Source organism: Acyrthosiphon pisum, chromosome A2 (assembly GCF_005508785.2).
Source record: "Acyrthosiphon pisum isolate AL4f chromosome A2, pea_aphid_22Mar2018_4r6ur, whole genome shotgun sequence".
In the NCBI taxonomy this organism is placed as follows: Eukaryota; Metazoa; Arthropoda; class Insecta; order Hemiptera; family Aphididae; genus Acyrthosiphon; species Acyrthosiphon pisum.
The window spans coordinates 2,503,440-2,522,067 of NC_042495.1; the positions used below are offsets into that span (position 1 = coordinate 2,503,440).

The 18,628-nt window shown below is 29.9% G+C and overlaps 1 protein-coding gene across 1 annotated transcript in view; it reads left to right on the forward strand.

The window, feature by feature from the left end:
* The window catches only part of LOC100164275 (serine/threonine-protein kinase 32A), a 153,514-nt gene that overhangs the window by 83,201 nt on the left and 51,685 nt on the right, over positions 1 to 18,628 (forward strand). The window contains exons 4-7 of the mRNA XM_029490520.1: positions 5,202 to 5,367; positions 7,738 to 7,897; positions 11,584 to 11,621; positions 12,945 to 13,034. Of these exons, the coding sequence (XP_029346380.1) occupies positions 5,202 to 5,367; positions 7,738 to 7,897; positions 11,584 to 11,621; positions 12,945 to 13,034 (454 nt within the window). The remainder of the gene's footprint in view (positions 1 to 5,201; positions 5,368 to 7,737; positions 7,898 to 11,583; positions 11,622 to 12,944; positions 13,035 to 18,628) is intronic.

An 18,628-nucleotide genomic window follows, 5' to 3' on the forward strand; every position in this document is an offset into this window, starting at 1 on the left:
CATTATAAATGTGCTACGCTTGCTAAACCGTACTCGTCTCTTTTTGTTATTGATAATTTATGTTTTATGACATGTGACCGATTTCTACGTGCGACCAGTCTGGCCATTATTTATTATTTGAAAGCATTTTTTGTACAATGATCTGTGAGCATATCATTACAATATCATTACACATTTCATTAATTAATCATTTTCAAATTGGTATTAAATGATCAAAGCTACATTGGAATGAACTGCGTGAATTAATTATCAGCATTATTAATAGGCAAAACCGTGCTTAAACGAAATAAAAGTTCAGTTATTTTTGAAAACGAGTGCTTGCTTGTTCAATTTATAAATTTCTAATCTCAAAAGGTTCAATTTTGCTTTCGTATATTGTATTCTGCAAGAATAATTCTTTTAATTTATAATAAATGAGGCTTTTTCATTATCCCAAAAAATGTTATTTGTTGTACTTGGAATATAAAAATAATACAATCATTTTAGTTTAAATGAACTGTGTTCAAGATGAAAATATAAAATGTATTGTCAACGTCAAATAAAATAATACAAATCATGATAAACGCACTAAAATATTTATTGTTGAGTGCATAATAAATATTTATTTTAAGTTCAATTAGTAATTGTTTTCTTTTCTTTTTTTATACGTAATATTTGCTCTTTTCAGTCACATAGAAAATAATTTAATATCCAGTCATCGTGACTATAAATTGAGGTATACCATTTTAAATCCCGTATATTATAAAAACTTGGCATTATGTTTTTGATTTAAAATTTAACGAATTTGAATTAGCGATGAAGGATTATTCGTGTTGTAATAAACCAAGGGCGGGGCAAGCGTCCAAATACAATAATTGGTGAATTATTATTGTTTAATTAATCATTTGTTGAAAATTAAATAACCCTCGTTAAACCGTACAAAATCGACAATGTCATATTCGATTTTATAGAAAAAATATAAATTATTTGTACACCAGCAATCAGCGTTAGTGTAATTTTTAATATTATTATGATATATGAAAACACATCACATAATATAACTAACAAAATGTAAATTGATAAAAGTATAAAAAAAACATAAATGTACATTTCGTACAAGACGGATCGTTTACGAGTTGATCAATTGAAATTATTAACTATAATTACACAAGTGTGTCTCAATTAGTACACTGTCGTTTCGACAATTTTTTATAGCTTCACGTAGGACCCATAAAATGTTTACAATTAGTGGTTTTTCTATCTCTGAATACTGACCATCATGAGTTAATAAATCTTAAGAATAAAAACGTTCATGTTTACCTGCTGATAGAATTTCTACTAATTAGACAATTTTGTATTAAAATTAAATTTCTAGGCAATTTAAGCAACGTATTATAAAACGCATAAAATGCTTTAATATTAATACTCACTGTGTCGCCGCTCGGTTCAAATAATTATACATACACAATACCCTAAATAGCAATTGAATTCTATTATGCATGGAATAGAAACGCATTTTCAATTTTCTTAATCACACGATTCGTTAACAAAGTTACCATTAAATTAAATTACACGAATCGATGAAAAGGTTGAAGCTTAATAAATATAAATGTGTATTGTGTGTATATTTCTTTTTTCCAAAAGGCGGTTCCGTGCAACATATTGCTACCCAATTGAACTTTTGTCCAAAAATAATATAAGTTATAGTTTTATCTATAATTAACATCCAAAATAACTTTTAACATTTTATTGAGCACATCAAATGTATTTAATGTAGTAATAATATTATATATTATATGTATAATTCTTGTAAACTTATAAACATTAAATAAATAAAAAATAAATTTTTTTTTGACCTTTTGATTCTATTTTACTGTAGTTATGCTATAGTGAAATTGTTATTTTTACTGTCCAAATAATTATTCTAAAACTATAATACATAATTTTAAATTAAATTTACAAATTGATGAGCTTTCGTGTTAACGAAGTTGTCAATAATATCATCATCATAATTAAATTTAGTCACTTTTTCCGTTTCAATTGTTTATACTCGTGCTAGATAATATCTCTTGGCTCATTGTGAACCTTAGTAGTTAAGTTTTGATTAATTAAAGTTTTCTGAAACTATTCTTTCACTCGTGACTCTCTTGTAATAATTATTGTCTTTGAGAGAAAAATCTTAATAGTAATTTCAATAAAGGATAAGATTCTTGAAGTTTATAATGATGAAACATATTTTGCACCAAATCCAAAAACGAAGTTTATTCAATACTTGGCAATTTTCATAATTCTGCATGTATAAAATATGCATGTATATCTCTTCTACAATATCGCTATTATACACATTTTGTACCTAAATCAGGATTTGATTTTTCCAACTCACTTGAATTCAATTTTATCAATGAATCGCCGCGCGGAGATGTTTAAAGTTTAAAAAGAGAAACCCTTGCGAAGGCAGCGTTTAGGTCGTTTATGAGAAATTATTATCGAATATTTTATAACTTAGGTCAGCGCGTTGCCGCGATCCCAGAAGGAAGGAAATTCGATGAAAATCTAAAGTTCAATACACATTGCCGATTTTTGTTGCAAATTTTCTTAAAAATGAAAACAAATTTATTTTATTTAATTTAATTGAGTGCTCGTGGACAGGAATGTATACGATATTTGCTGTTTTTCTTTCTGGTTGCGTACACGAATAAATCAAAAGGTTTTCCGACGTGTGGGCTGGCAACATACAACAGTTGCCCGTGCGAGAAGCACCGTGGATTCTCCACATCCACACACCTGCAGCGATTGTCCTTGTGCTTTATCGATGGTCATTTCAAAAGCTAGTCGCACCGGAAACGTTTGCATTCGAATGGCATATCTGTTGGGATTATTGGAATACTAACCTATACGTGGCAACATAACCTACATATTTCCCCTGAATTCCCGATTCAAAATTTTAGCTTCAATGACATTGTTCATAGAAATTCTCGTAGCACTGCAAAGGTCTGTCATGACACGTCAATTTTCATTGTTAAATTCAGTGTTTGTACACGAAGTAACAACGTTATTATAGTTTGTCAGCATCGATTAATTTGGGTTTACACATTGCTACAATAATATTACACTATATGTGTTTAATAAATAAATATAACAATTTGGAACGTCTTAATTACATTTTATAAGATAATTAAAATAATACAAAATACAAAAAAAACAACAAAACAAGAAATATACGACGCAGATCATACACTGCAATTATTAACCGATGGCCGTGTTATTAACTTGAAGGTCAATTTCATTTTGTCAAAGTCGTTTGAGCACTTCTACTGCTGGATCTCTATACCATTGTATCATTTCGATACTCTCGATAGCCACGCTGTTGAATTATTATATTTAAAAACCCGGTGATGTGATGTTTTCATAATAAATTTGTTATTTAATGAAAAACGATTTTTACAAATATATTAGCGTATGTTTACGTAGGATAGGATGTGAAAGGCCAGAAACCTTTGCAAGAGTGTATACTCGCCACAACTTACCATAGTTCCATAGCTAGGAATTATTATATTATTGCAGGAATGCATAAAGTACAAACAGATGTACATTCGATTTTAGATATTAGTATACTATAGAAGATAAACACAATAGAAATACTAATAAAATATGATAAATACAATTATTTTAGTTTTAAACTTAAAAGAACCTATTCAGTTTGAAAATTCAGGTTCGATTCCAGTGCCTTATTTTAACTATACGTCTATACATTAGAAAATAAATGTTTTAAAGATAATCAAAACGTTATTACAGTTTCAAGAATGGTTGTTTTTTTAACATCTATTATTATATTTTTTCTTGCTTATATTTATGGATTGTACGCTCTCATTGGTTTATTTTTTATCATTACAATATTCCTTGTCGATTTTATGATAGCTTACTGGACCTTATAACGTTATAATATCTTTCAATGAATTTCATAAAGTATAGCAATAATATTACAGTTATCAGCAGCTTTTTATACGATCCACTTTTATTCATGAATAAACATAGCAGAGAGGATGGATTGAACTTATAATATAATATTATTATAGTACCCGACAAGACATTATATTGGACTGATTAAATCTAAATAATTGTTAGGCATTCAATTGAAGGTAACATTTACATGTGTGACATACTATCATAAACAACACACTAATATGTCCGTATGCATAATATAGTCAATTTATGACACATACATTGACTATGCATACGGACATTAGATATAATATTATGTGCATGTAAGTTAGGTAGGTACACCGTTCAAAACTAAACTTATATTTTAATATTGTACTACGCATTTTTCTTCCAAACATTTATTATTTTTATTTGGACATATACTCTATTTAATCGAAAACAAATTGGTACAGAAAGTTAAATTTTAAATTTAACAACTATGGAAATTATTATTACCTACATTACCCCCTTATCCCCACCGATGACTACTGATGATGATAAAAGATAAAAAAAAAACTAGTTATATAATGCATAAATATTAAATTACAATACTTCATTTTTAATATACCTACCAGCTACCGCATTGTTTGAGTTGAATAATTGCATTATGATTCACCAGTATGTTGGCCGTTGGGAGTAAGAACAATATTTGTGTCACCAAAAAAAATAACAATAATTAATTGCACTGTTACACATAAAGGTAGATGTCAAACCATTATAATTTATACTGAGAGAATTATCGTTTACAACGGGTCATTTAGTAAATATACGATTTCGTCTGGACTTGAAAGATGCAGGATGGGTTATCTTCTAAAACCATTTTTTGTTGAAATTCTGCAGGGTAGTCAATATAATATATTGTCAACATAGTGTTAGCATTTAATTTTAATAGCTTTGTATCATAAACATATCCAAAATTCGTACATTGTATTATGGTAGAAGTATATAATTGATTAATGTGGTGTGATTTTGTAGACCAGAATATTATATTATAATATATATATTTTTTTAAACATTTATTTGAATATATACGATCTGTAATAATATTTACAATAAGCACATGGGATAGAAGACAATTGGCTTTGACAGCGTGAGGGGAGTAGCTACCCAGCAGTAACACTCGACGAGAATTATAATATATAATATGAAATAATATATTATTCTATTAAATGTTTTATAATTGTAATGATAATAGTTAATAATTCTATACAAGTCGTGTATGATTTTTGTCTATATTATAGGTGTGTATAGTGGAGAAAAAAAATTCTCGTCAAATGTACGCAATGAAGTACATGCAGAAGAGTCGTTGCGTTGAAAGGGACGCCTTAAAAAATGTGCTACGAGAAATGGAAATATTAACCAGACTCGAACATCCGTTCCTGGTAAATCTATGGTTCTCTTTTCAAGGTATGCATCATTAAAAAATATTTAGTACTATGTCAATAATACATAATATTAATAATTGAGACTGTACGCTTTTTATGACATTATACTTTTAAATCGGCTGAAATTTTTTTGCAAAATACCTACGTAGGTATTACGCTGTACGTAGGTACTTCAGTTGTAGTTATTTTGTTTAAAATAAATTATTGCGCGACACAAATTGTTCTCAGATAGATATGCTTAACTGTGTGAAGATATGAATGAAAAATTCAAATATTATTTTATCTTACTCGTCTGAGGAACAAATTATAAATCTGTTCAACAGAATTGTGTAATCTCTGTATCACATTCAGTCCTTACTGTTACAACTAAAGAAACAAAAATTTCTAAGATTCCAATATTATCTCATAATAGCAGCTCAGTATAATCGCTATGTTATTATAATAATGTTATAAACATTATTTCGTGGTAATAATGAACGTCTTGTTTGAGTTCCTCGAGTAATAAAATGGGTTAAAATCGAAATGTTGTTAAGATTACTAAATTTAGTATGAGATATTTTTATTACCGGGTTTATTAGAACCGTTATTAATCATTGTTTAACACTTATTTTGTATACCTAGTATATTGTATGTATTTATGTTTTAAATAAAATAACACAATAATATTAACGTTATCTGACTAATATTTGGGCAGGACCCGACTCCGCCAAATGAGATATTGATCGATTCGACGTTTCCAGAGAAAACATCTCTATACCTAGGTACTAGGTACTATAGTTAAAAGCTGTTACACAGTATTTTTGTATTGGACCAGTTAATATTAATACATTATAAATGAAAATATTGGTTGGCGATAAATTTAAAAAAGTTTTTTGTAATAAGTGTACCTGCTATATATAGGTACACTAAAAATAAATAATAAGTATTTTCCAACAAATTGATCTTACACAAGCTCGAACCATATATTATATTTGACAACTACCATCGAAAAAACAAATAAATTATAAACTCAAATTTTAAGAGCAAAGCATTCGACGATCCGTGTTCTAAATAAAAAAAAAAATAATAATAATTCAAGAAGAAGTATCTCAAATACAAGAGGTATATCTGAATATCATGAATGATGTCGTAAAACGACGCGGAAAAATTATTTATGATGCTGGTCGTCAAAAAGTACTACTAGAAAATCCAATAAATATTGGCTTTAAGCAATATAAACGCAAATACAAAACAATTGTGAAACATATCAAACCGCAAAAAGAAAAATGATTTAGTTATAAGTTATAAAACCGATTGCAGACACAGAATAGTTGACAGGTTAATTGCGTTAAGTTAAATAATATTATCCATATAATTAAGAGGCCGTTTCGAGTGGAATTTGTTGTAAAAAAGAAAAACTTATAAAAAAAATATTTCACCTGCCTATCTATTTTAGATTCTGAGCGGAGCGATGTTTTATTATTCTTTCAATTTAATTACTAATTTAAAAACAGTTTTAATTGGTTTAGTGCAAGTGGGTAGGTTAGATGCATTGGTGAATATGAAATATGTAAAATACACAGTTTTTCATTATGTTAGAGTATAAAAAAAAATTACCCTTTTTTAAGTGTTTACAGTCTATATTAATTATGAAGTACTATAATACACTATTATACCAACTCACTATCGACTTCAGTCCCAACTATAACGGTAAAACAGATGTCTTGGAATCGCTTTATTATTCTTCCAATAATACAATTTATAATATTATAATGTTTTTCAATATTTTATAGTAATTTAAGTAATGCTAATGGAATATTTTAATAGTGCACAAAAGTAGTTTTGTCGAAAACGCGAAATCTGTCAATATAATATCTCATTAGGTGGAAGAGGGCGCAAGACACACGAAACATGTTACGCCTGAAATTTATTTATTCAATTTACTGAATTTAAAACAAACTAGACGTCTTTCTGTATCGATCGATCGACTGTTGTACAATTGATGATGGGCTATTATAATAATATGATTTTTAGACACATTTTTAACGAACGGGTTTGTTTTAATCACAACGCGCATAGTTAGGTAATTTAATGTTTGAGAGTTGACCCAGCAGCAGTAAAAAATTGTACTAACTTTAGTGGGTAAAACGGAATATATATACTAAATAGGTACGTATTATTATTATAGTTCGTTAAAAATACTTTATCGGTTAAGCCGCGATATTCGATTATTAGGTGGTATACTTTAGGATTTTTGCGCGTCATTATTATATATGACATGAATATTTCATCGCATAAGTTATCGAGAGGAATAATATTATTATGTGCCGGCGAAACGTCGAGCGACGACGACAAATCAAAAACCGTGTCGAATATCAATAACTAGCCGGTGGGTACCTACACTGTGTTTCAGACGAGGAAGACCTATTCATGGTTTCAGACTTGCTATTGGGCGGTGACCTGAGGTACCACTTGGGTCAAGACGTCAAGTTCGGCGAAAATTCAATCAAACTGTTTGCGTGCGAAATTGGCTCTGCGCTGGAATATTTGCAAAGCGAGCATATAGTTCACAGGTGAGTTGGTACACACCGCAAAAATAATTTAGTGTTTTGAGAGCGAAAGCATCACACTGGCGTATATAAAATAAAGTACGAACCACATGTTTTGTATTAATATTATGATTGTTTGTTTGAATCACGTGTGTTGATTAGTTTAATTTATAATCTGGTAAATAAATTACTGGTAGGTTGTTTTGGATATATTTAAGACGTTTTCGGCTTGAACGAGTTCCGGACGTATCGGAAACCCGTCGATGGGTAGGATTAAAAAAAACACAATAATATACATAAATTTAGGTTTGAAGAATATTGTCATTAGTATCGATAAACCTACTCACCGGAAACATCGGTCTTATACTTCGATCAGGAAATAAATGACGTTTACGGCGAGAACCACAAAACGATATAATTGGACTGTAGTCGTTTTGGGAGGGTCTGTCTTTCGGGCCGTTGATAATTATAGGTCTATAGTCAATTTATTATCCATGATAATGATTTGTAACATCAGCTTTTAATAATATTGTGAAACCTTTTTTTATTACAAATTAATTCAGCACGAATATTAGAGCGAATAGAACAAAACATCGTAATTAATATCCAAACTACTGTTGTAATATTATTATAATCGTATTTGCGTTGTTTGTAGACAAATAATAATAATTCTGTTGACGTAGACCACTCATCGAAATACTCAAATGCCTAATGATTCATTATTGTGTTTTTGAAAATAATAATATTTTAAGTACCTACTCAAACTATTAGGTATTTTAATATAATCCATTAAAATTCTAATTATTTACTACCTACCTATATGTTTTATAGTAACATAATATATTTTTTTTTATATTATTAGTATATATATATTTTTTAATTTTCATTACATCAAAATCATCAGAATATTTGTTTGATCATTTCCACGAATATTTATCGAAAATAATATTAGGTATATAATTTCGAGTTTAGTTAAGAGGTGCAAAGCTGTAAAGATTTCAAGGAAAATCGAAGTGCACTTTAACTTTGGCGCAGCTGTCAAAACGTTCAACGATTACAAAATATAAAAATCCACTAATTCAATATCGATTGTTATTTATTTACGCATGACAATATTCTATTTTAAATTAATATAAAGTCAACAAAAGTCGTTATTGGAAAAACAACAAATATATTTTTTATTATAACGTTAAACTGCGTTTTAAAAACATTTTAATAATAATAAAAAAAAAAAACCACAAAAAGACCAAAGAGTGAGTATATTATTTTTGTGTTTAAAATGATTCACCAATCATGACTGGTATAATATCGTTCGTGGTTTACGCCAAATGCTCCAAATGTGGTTTTCGCGGAGGGTTTTTCTCTTTTTTTTCGTTTCATCCACGACTACACCCACACACCCACTCTTTATCGTCTCCCTCGCGTATATATTTCCTAGAACGTTCGCCGTATCCGCTCTAAGCGCACCGATTATGTTGTTACAGATAGTTTCTCGGCCATTAACTTCACTTCTAACACCGTATATGAGTAAATACGTCTGCGACACGAGCGTGCGATATTATACTGTGTAGGTATTATGACGTGTTATTATGTCATACGTAGGTGTGCGGATTTACGACATTCGCGTATTATTATAGCCGTCGTACTATTATTATACCCGCTTACCTACACGTTACCGGATACCGGATACGTATAAAAAGTAGCAGGCAGAGTGTACACGACGTGCGCCTCTATATTGTACGACGCGCGCGCGGTTACAAATAGCAATATACCATAAGGTATGTACCAACGACAATATATTATAATATTATACGAGATAGACTACGCTTACTAAAGGAAACTCGAAACGTGGTGCTTTCGCGTTGAGTCGTAGTGGTATGTTTCAGTATAATACCAGCTATTACCTGATTCTATATCGAATGAACTTCGCCCGTTTTCACCCCTTGACACATTATTATTATTATTAATAATATACGAATTGATCAAATAGGTATGTGAGTATTGTTTTACACGTACCACGTACGTTTCGCTTATTTGTTTATACGTATATGGCTCGACAACATATCGACATTGCAGCAAATTATTATGAAGCTATATAATAGAATAACACGAATAGATTTAAAAATAATAATTATGATAATATGATAAAAAACAAAAACAATATCGCGTGAGATGTATATATAGTACTAACTAAAATTACTAGTAATTAATTAATTATTGCACCACATTCACCTCGGTGTAGAGTGGTTAATCACACATGCATTCCCTTATCCATTTTATTGCCTCCGGTGTAATGGCATGGATTCCCTCAACGACCTGGTTAAATGTTCTCAATCGACATTCCGCTATGATTTGTTTTACCATTTGTTTGTAATTACCACAGTCAAATGTTGGGCTCTCTCGGAGTCACCATTTGTGCATCATATCAGCACAACGCAGCCATGGCCAGTACGAATGCGATTTAATACAGACCATTCCTTTCTAGGCAATTCCATTCCCACAACTTCTTGATTGGGGGTCGGATACCAAGTCATTGTTTGGTATATTAGATTGTGCATGTACATTGATCACGCCAACACTTTCCCACTTCGAACCCGGATTTTATTAGGTCTTTGGCCATCTTCCAAGATGGCTTTCTTGGTTTTAGTCTCAATGTTGTTGTATTTTCCAATATTTCGGCTAGTAACGCACTCTTCCTATCCTCTGTTTTTCTAATTGTTTTAATAAGTTTCTCTTTTCTTCTTAGATCGGAGGGGGGGGGGATCTGTTCGTTAACACTTAACACCAGTAACCACTGCAGCTGAGTTGAGTTCAATATTTTTTTTGCTTTACAATCACTGGACATTATTTCTAAACAGCGATGGTTCTGTCATATACGGTTAGGTCGTTTTCACGGTAAATCGAAACGTTTTCAAAAAGATAAATAATTTTACGTGACACGAAATTTTCGAGAAAACAAATATATATATATGTAGGTATATATTATATATTATTCAAAGTAAGGTTTTACCGTGGTTCGATGTAACGACTACGAAGAATTGTGTATTTGTGTATGAAAAATACATTTTCAAAAACACCAATCTACCGAGAAAACGAGACCATTTTACTGACGAAAGAACCGTCGCTGTTTATAAATAATTATATATTATGTTGTTTTTAAATCGACGACTAATAGATTCTCGTGATTGTTGTGTGAATACACAATACTTGCACACATTATTTCGGATGGCTATGGCTGAGTGATTTCTGCAGCTCTCGACCCGGTGAGGACGCTCACGTGCGTGTCCATGTGGGTCTGCGCGGTTGGGTGTGGGTGGGCAAGACGTGTGAATGGGTCGCCGCAGGTGATTGATTGAGCCTCGTCTCTACCGTCAAGTGATCTCAGCGACGACGACAACAACAAAAACGTATCATCATTTTGCACGAGAGTAGTAGTATAACCACCCACGTTTTCCATCGACTAATGCTCTTTCGCGTTGAGCCTGCTGTAAACATACACCTAGGTACCAGCTTTATTACATCCTTATCGCGGTCAATTATTGATCGCGACGGAGATTGATCGATAATGTAAAAATGTTATTTAAAAGTCTATTCGTTTTTTAATTTTGAAATTCGGTTGAAAATATACAAAGTATTAAAATAATATGTTTAATATACGATTTGACTGATTACGACTTATGACCATGCATTTTTACACGCTCTCTCTGCAGGGACATAAAGCCGGAGAATATTCTGCTAGACGAAGAAGGTAAGGATAGACATATTTATTGTTTTAATGTATTACGTTATGAAATTTAAAGGATGCAGATCGTGGATGAAATAAATTGTGCGTGATTTAAAATCCCCTTCAAATGATATTAGGTACTATCTATTATATTATTAGGTACTAGGAAGTCAAATTTTTGTTCATTAAATGCGCTGACCCAGTGCCATCGGCAGGAAATTACATTTCCAATTAATGTGAAACATTATTCTTCAGCCGCTGTTGCGCCATCAAGTCCATCAATATCTGGGGTTAAAGATCACCGCACATTTTAAAATCACTTAGTTAAGAGCTTTACTCAAACTAAATGGCATCAGATATTTCGGATAAATTTATTATATCTATTAAAACTAACGATCTCTTATTTCTCAAATAAGATTAAATTAAATTAATTGCCATTTTTAAGGAACGTGGTTATTATCCTGAGTGTTGAGATTTTGATTTTACTTGTATAAGGACGATTTTTATACACATTAATTAATATAATAACCAATTAGTGTTTAAATTTAAACACTAAGACTTGATTATGAATTTAAAGACATTAACATCCAACACTCGAGATATTCTACATTGCTGATATATTTTTTTGTTCGTTATTCAATGAAATGGTTTATAACCTGCATAAAATTGTGTCTTGTTTAAATTAATGTTAATCATCAATGTAATCTACAAAATAATCAAAGTTCATTAAATTGCATAAGTACATTTAAAAATATTACCTGCCTAAAATGCAATATTATTTTTAAATTTTAATATGGAAACATTTAATACTTTCGATTTTCCATGTCCCTTTACCATATTTTAATGTTGTTTAGTTTCTGAAATTTACTAGAGAAACTACAAAAAAACTCAAAATCAAAATTTTTTTTTTAATTTAGAATATTATGAGTTCAGAGCTTTAGAGTCACTCCAAAAAGAGTTAAAAAAAAGGAAAATTCATTATTAAAATAAAATTATAAAATAACTCTCTGACTTTAAATATAATTAATCTAAAATATAAAAATGTATATTAAATGTAATACATATAATATAACGACAACGCACTTGTCTTAGGTTCATACAATATACCTATAGGTATTAATTATATCTATATTTAAAATAACTATACTCTATTAAGATATGGGTTAATTCAATGATATTTAAAAAAATAATTTAAAAATAAACTTTTTCAAATATTATTAGTGTAAGATAATTATATGATACAATTTTAGGAATACTATACACGGTTTTAATCATACAACAAAAAGATGAACAACGTTGTGTATCCATAAAAACAACCATTTTATATCTTAGTATTTTATTTTATAGGTCACGCGCATATTACCGACTTCAATATAGCAGCTACACTACATGGAAAAAAATTAGCGTCATCGCTGTCCGGCACCAAACCTTATATAGGTATGTATAAATTGTTTATTTAATTATGTATATTCTCTTTTTTATAATTTGTCTTATTATTTTGTAATTTTTAATTTATATTAAAGTATCATTACGATTTTGTTTTAAGAATCGTTTAAATTAAAAATACTATATCATAATATTATTATACTATAATCATAATATAAAGGACTTATGAAACGAAAATATTTAAATAAGAAATTATTCGCATGTCATTACATAATGCAAAATAATATTTTGCATCTATAATATAATATAACTGCAGTGGTTCGAAACGGCAAATAATACATTCAATAACGATAAGAATAGAAATATAACAATTATTATTTTTTGCTTAAAATGTATAATTTATAATGTTATAACAGTTTCAATTTACGTTAAATAAATTAAAGTATCTACTTTTGGAAATACTAGAAATAAATCTGAAAGATTTAAAAAAAATACTGAATAGAATTAATATAGAGTAAAAGAATAACACAAACCACAGTACATTTTAATAAATAATTTTCAAAAGAAAACCACTGACAAAAACGCTATAAGGTATATTAAATAAAAATGAACACATAGTTAAGATAACTATGTAAACACCGAAATAAAATGTAAAAAAAAATTAAACACTGTAATTTAGCTATTATTATTGTTATTATTATTTTGGCTATTAGCCATATTAATTAATCTAAATGTAAATATAATTGTAGGCTAATGACCTAGCTGTTGAAACCTTTACACCCACAATAACAAAAAAAAAAATTAACACAATTAACAAACCATCGTTTTAAAAAAAAAATACTTCAATATTAAATTATATTAATTTATTATACTTCTAAGAAAGGAAATAATCTTTGAATTTAATTATTATAGACATGACATTAACAGGCAATTTTTAATCAATTTTTTTTTTTTAATATTCTTATTCCATTAAAGTGTAACAGCTAACAAATATCGAGCCATGGTTATTTATGAACTCCCTAAATCCTAGTTAAAATACAAGAATAAACTGAAATAAATTATTAAAATATTGTTCTTATAGGTACTCATTTTTAATCCAAAGCGAGAAAATTGGTTTTTCGATTTTTTTACGTTCTTTATTTCTATATAGTATTCGTACGAAAAAACACAATACCAGTGGAAATAAAATGAACAATAGTAAACTTTGGTGATGACTTTGTACAGCATTTTATTTGTAAGACCATTTATTTGTTATTAAAGTTTTAATGCAAATTCCAAATCACACAATACCACGGAGTATTACGTAAGTGAACAAGAAAAAAAATCACAACTTAAAAAAAGTGCCCTTAAGCACACAACAATAGTTATATCACTTGGATCACTGCGGGATATCAAAAACAGAAATTGGAGAAAAGAATATGAATGTAGTCATTAAAAATAAAAAGTTATAAATTACGATTTATACATATACACGACCTACAACGACTTTTTGTATACGAAATATTGTAATGAGTCGAACACGTCCGTGAACTTAGCGGCAATCATGTAACAGATTTCAATTAAACCTATCCAACAATTTTGTTGGACGTTTGTTGGACATTGTTGGAAAGGTTTTACAATTTGTTGGACCGTCATTAAAAAGTTATAAACATTTTTCCAAAACCGCCGCTAAGTTCACACTAACGGCCAACATTAAATCAAACACATAATAAACTATACAAAATTGTTCTCCACGGTTTGTTGGACATTGTTGGAAAGGTCCCGCCATTTGTTGGAACTCTGTTTATTTTATACGAATTTTTGAAAAAGTGCCGCTAACTTCACACCATCGGCCAACTTTTTTTAAAAGTTCCAAAAGCCATCCAAAACGGTTCTATATGGTTTGTTGGACGTTGTTGGAAAGGTCCCGCCATTTGTTGGAACTCTGTTGATTTTATAAGAATTTTTGAAAAAGTGACCCTCGGCCAACTTTTTTTAAAAATTCCAAAAGCCATCCAAAACGGTTCTATATGGTTTGTTGGACGTTGTTGGAAAGGTCCCGCCATTTGTTGGAACTCTGTTGATTTTATACGAATTTTTGAAAAAATGCCTATTGGCCAACTTTTATAAAAAGTTCCAAAAGCCATCCAATACTGTTAGCGACAGTTTGTTGGACGTTGTTTTAAAGCTCTCGCCATTTGTTGGAACTCTGTTGATTTTATACGAATTTTTGAAAAAATGCCCCTCGGCCAACTTTTTTAAAAGTTCCAAAAGCCATCCAAAACGGTTCTATATGGTTTGTTGGACGTTGTTGGAAAGGTCCCACAATTTGTTGGAACTCTGTTTATTTTATACGAATTTTTGAAAAAATGCCATTGGCCAACTTTATTAAAAAGTTTCAAAAGCCATCCAAAACGGTTGTAAACCGTTTTTTGGACGTTGTTGGGAAGGTTCCACCATTTGTTGGAACTGTTGATTTTATAAGAATTTTTGAAAAAGTGCCGCTAACTTCACACCATCGGCCAACTTTTTTTAAAAGTTCCAAAAGCCATCCAAAACGGTTCTATATGGTTTGTTGGACGTTGTTGGAAAGGTCCCGCCATTTGTTGGAACTCTGTTGATTTTATACGAATTTTTTAAAAAGTGCCCCTCGGCCAACTTTTTTTAAAAATTCCAAAAGCCATCCAAAACGGTTCTATATGGTTTGTTGGACGTTGTTGGAAAGGTCCCGCCATTTGTTGGAACTCTGTTGATTTTATACGAATTTTTGAAAAAATGGCTATTGGCCAACTTTTTTAAAAAGTTCCAAAAGCCATCCAATACTGTTAGCGACAGTTTGTTGGACGTTGTTTTAAAGACGAAATTACATATTAAAAACCTAGGATAACTATTTTAGTTATTTTGTTGTGATTGTATAATATTATTCGTGGGTACTTGAAACTTCTAAAGTATACTATTATATATCTATGATTTTACCACGGTTTTTTGTTGATGTATAACGCGTTATAACTTATAAGTACCTAATAGATATTATGATATGATTAATTTGGAATTTATTATAGGTACCTATTATAGGTCAATTTTTTTTTTATAATTTTTTAGTATGTGTTAGAAGTAAATTTTTTAAATTTATACCTTGTTTGTTTGTATAATATATAATACATTTTTTTATATTTTGATTGTTTCGATTTCAAAAGTTTTAAATATTTTATAAATATTAAATTTGAATGTCATTATAAATGTATGCAAGAAAAGAAAATAATTGTTTTTCATCATTTTTTTATTACGTTTATGAATTTAATTTTATACTGATAATTTAATTTGTTTGAATAATAATTAACTATATAAAAATTTTATTTTGGTTGACATTTTTTAAACATGAGAATTATCAAAAAAAATTAAAAATAGATATGTGATATTAAATATACATGTTGTTACATAAAAATATATTAGTATACTATAATGTTATCTACTTTAAAAATAAACAATTTTTAACTATGATTCGGAAAAGCATACACTATTTCCAATTATCAGTATTATTTTTATGATATTTTAGATTCTAAGGGGAGCTTAAAAATGTATAGATTTTACTAAGATGTATATTTTTTTCTGTCTGTCTGTCTGGAACAATTTGGATGGTAAAAATGCTCCGATTTTTATTTTTCAATTTTCTCTATAGTTATTTAATGTTACGTGAAAAAACAACGAAAAATTACAAACAATCGCTAAAAAAAATTAATTCCTAACACTTATTACCATGGAAACGAAAAAAAAATTAACTTATTTATCAACCGTAATAATAATAAGTGAAATATTAAATACAAAAATTTGCTAACAGCTCAGAATCATTTTTCGTATACAATGGCTTATCGTTGTATTCAAATATAACACAAACATTGCAACTACTGTAAAGCAGAGTGGTACCCACTTGACTACACTTTTAATATTTTTTTTTTTTTTTTTAATATTTTTATATAATAACTAAAGTTGAATTAAAATAAATCATTTTTTACAAAATTTAGGATTTTCTTGAATAATAGTATTATCTTGTTGTTGTGGCTTTCAGGTATTAATTTTAACCTCTATACTTTATTTAAATATTTTATGTCTGATGACATACATAAAAGGAAGGTTGCTGTGAAGTCAGGGGCACTTTTTCAAAAAATTCGTATAAAATCAACAGAGGTTCCAACAAATAGCGAGACCTTTCCAACAACGTCCAACATACCATATAGAACAGTTTTGGATGGCTTTTGGAACTTTTAAAAAAAGTTGGCCGAGGGGCACTTTTTCAAAAATTCGTATAAAATCAACAGAGTTCCAACAAATGGCGGGACCTTTCCAACAACGTCCAAAAAACCATATAGAACCGTTTTGGGAGGCTTTTGAAACTTTTAAAAAAAGTTGGGCCGAGGGGCACTTTTTCAAAAAATTCGTATAAAATCAACAGAGTTCCAACAAATGGCGGGACCTTTCCAACAACGTCCAACAAACCATATAGAACAGTTTTGGATGGCTTTTGGAACTTTTAAAAAAAGTTGGCCGAGGGGCACTTTTTCAAAAATTCTTATAAAATCAACAGAGTTCTAACAAATTGTGAAAGCTTTAAAACAACGTCCAACAAACTGTCGCTAACAGTATTGGATGGCTTTTGGAACTTTTTAAAAAAGTTGGCCAAATGGCACTTTTTCAAAAATTCGTATAAAATCAACAGAGTTCCAACAAATGGCGGGACCTTTCCAACTACGTCCAACAAACCATATAAAACCGTTTTGGATGGCTTTTGGAATTTTTAAAAAAAGTTGGCCGAGGGTCACGTTTTCAAAAATTCTTATAAAATCAACAGAGGTCCAACAAATGGCGGGACCTTTCCAACAACGTCCAACAAACCATATAGAACCGTTTTGGATGGCTATTGGAACTTTTAAAAAAAGTTGGCCGATGGTGTGAAGTTAGCGGCACTTTTTCAAAAATTCGTATAAAATAAACAGAGTTCCAACAAATGGCGGGACCTTTCCAACAATGTCCAACAAACCGTGGAGAACAATTTTGTATAGTTTATTATGTGTTTGATTTAATGTTGGCCGTTAGTGTGAACTTAGCGGCGGTTTTGGAAAAATGTTTATAACTTTTTAATGACGGTCCAACAAATTGTAAAACCTTTCCAACAATGTCCAACAAACGTCCAACAAAATTGTTGGATAGGTTTAATTGAAATCTGTTACATGATTGCCGCTAAGTTCACGGACGTGATTAATTGACATCAAAAAGTGGGTCTGATGTATGTACTAAACTATTGTTTAGCAATGCTGTAACTTTGTCCTAGGATATTAAAATGTTATGATTTTAAACAAGTTGTCATTAGGTATTTTCAATAAAAACAAAATTGTAAATGAAATGCACTACAACTATGTTATGTACATGAGTATTGTTGTGAACCCCTGTCTGTATGCTATACGCAGTATGAGATATAGTAATAGTATGATATAGTATAGTGTGTAAGCATATTAATGTGTGAACAGACAGAGTCACACGGTCTTAAGGAATTCGCTGTGTGGACAGTTTTGAGCCCGAGCGAGCCCCTACCGTGTGCTCGCTGTTTGTGTAATATTCAGTGTAGTCCTGGCAGACCATCCAGCATATCCTCTGTTGTTTTCTTAAGTCTA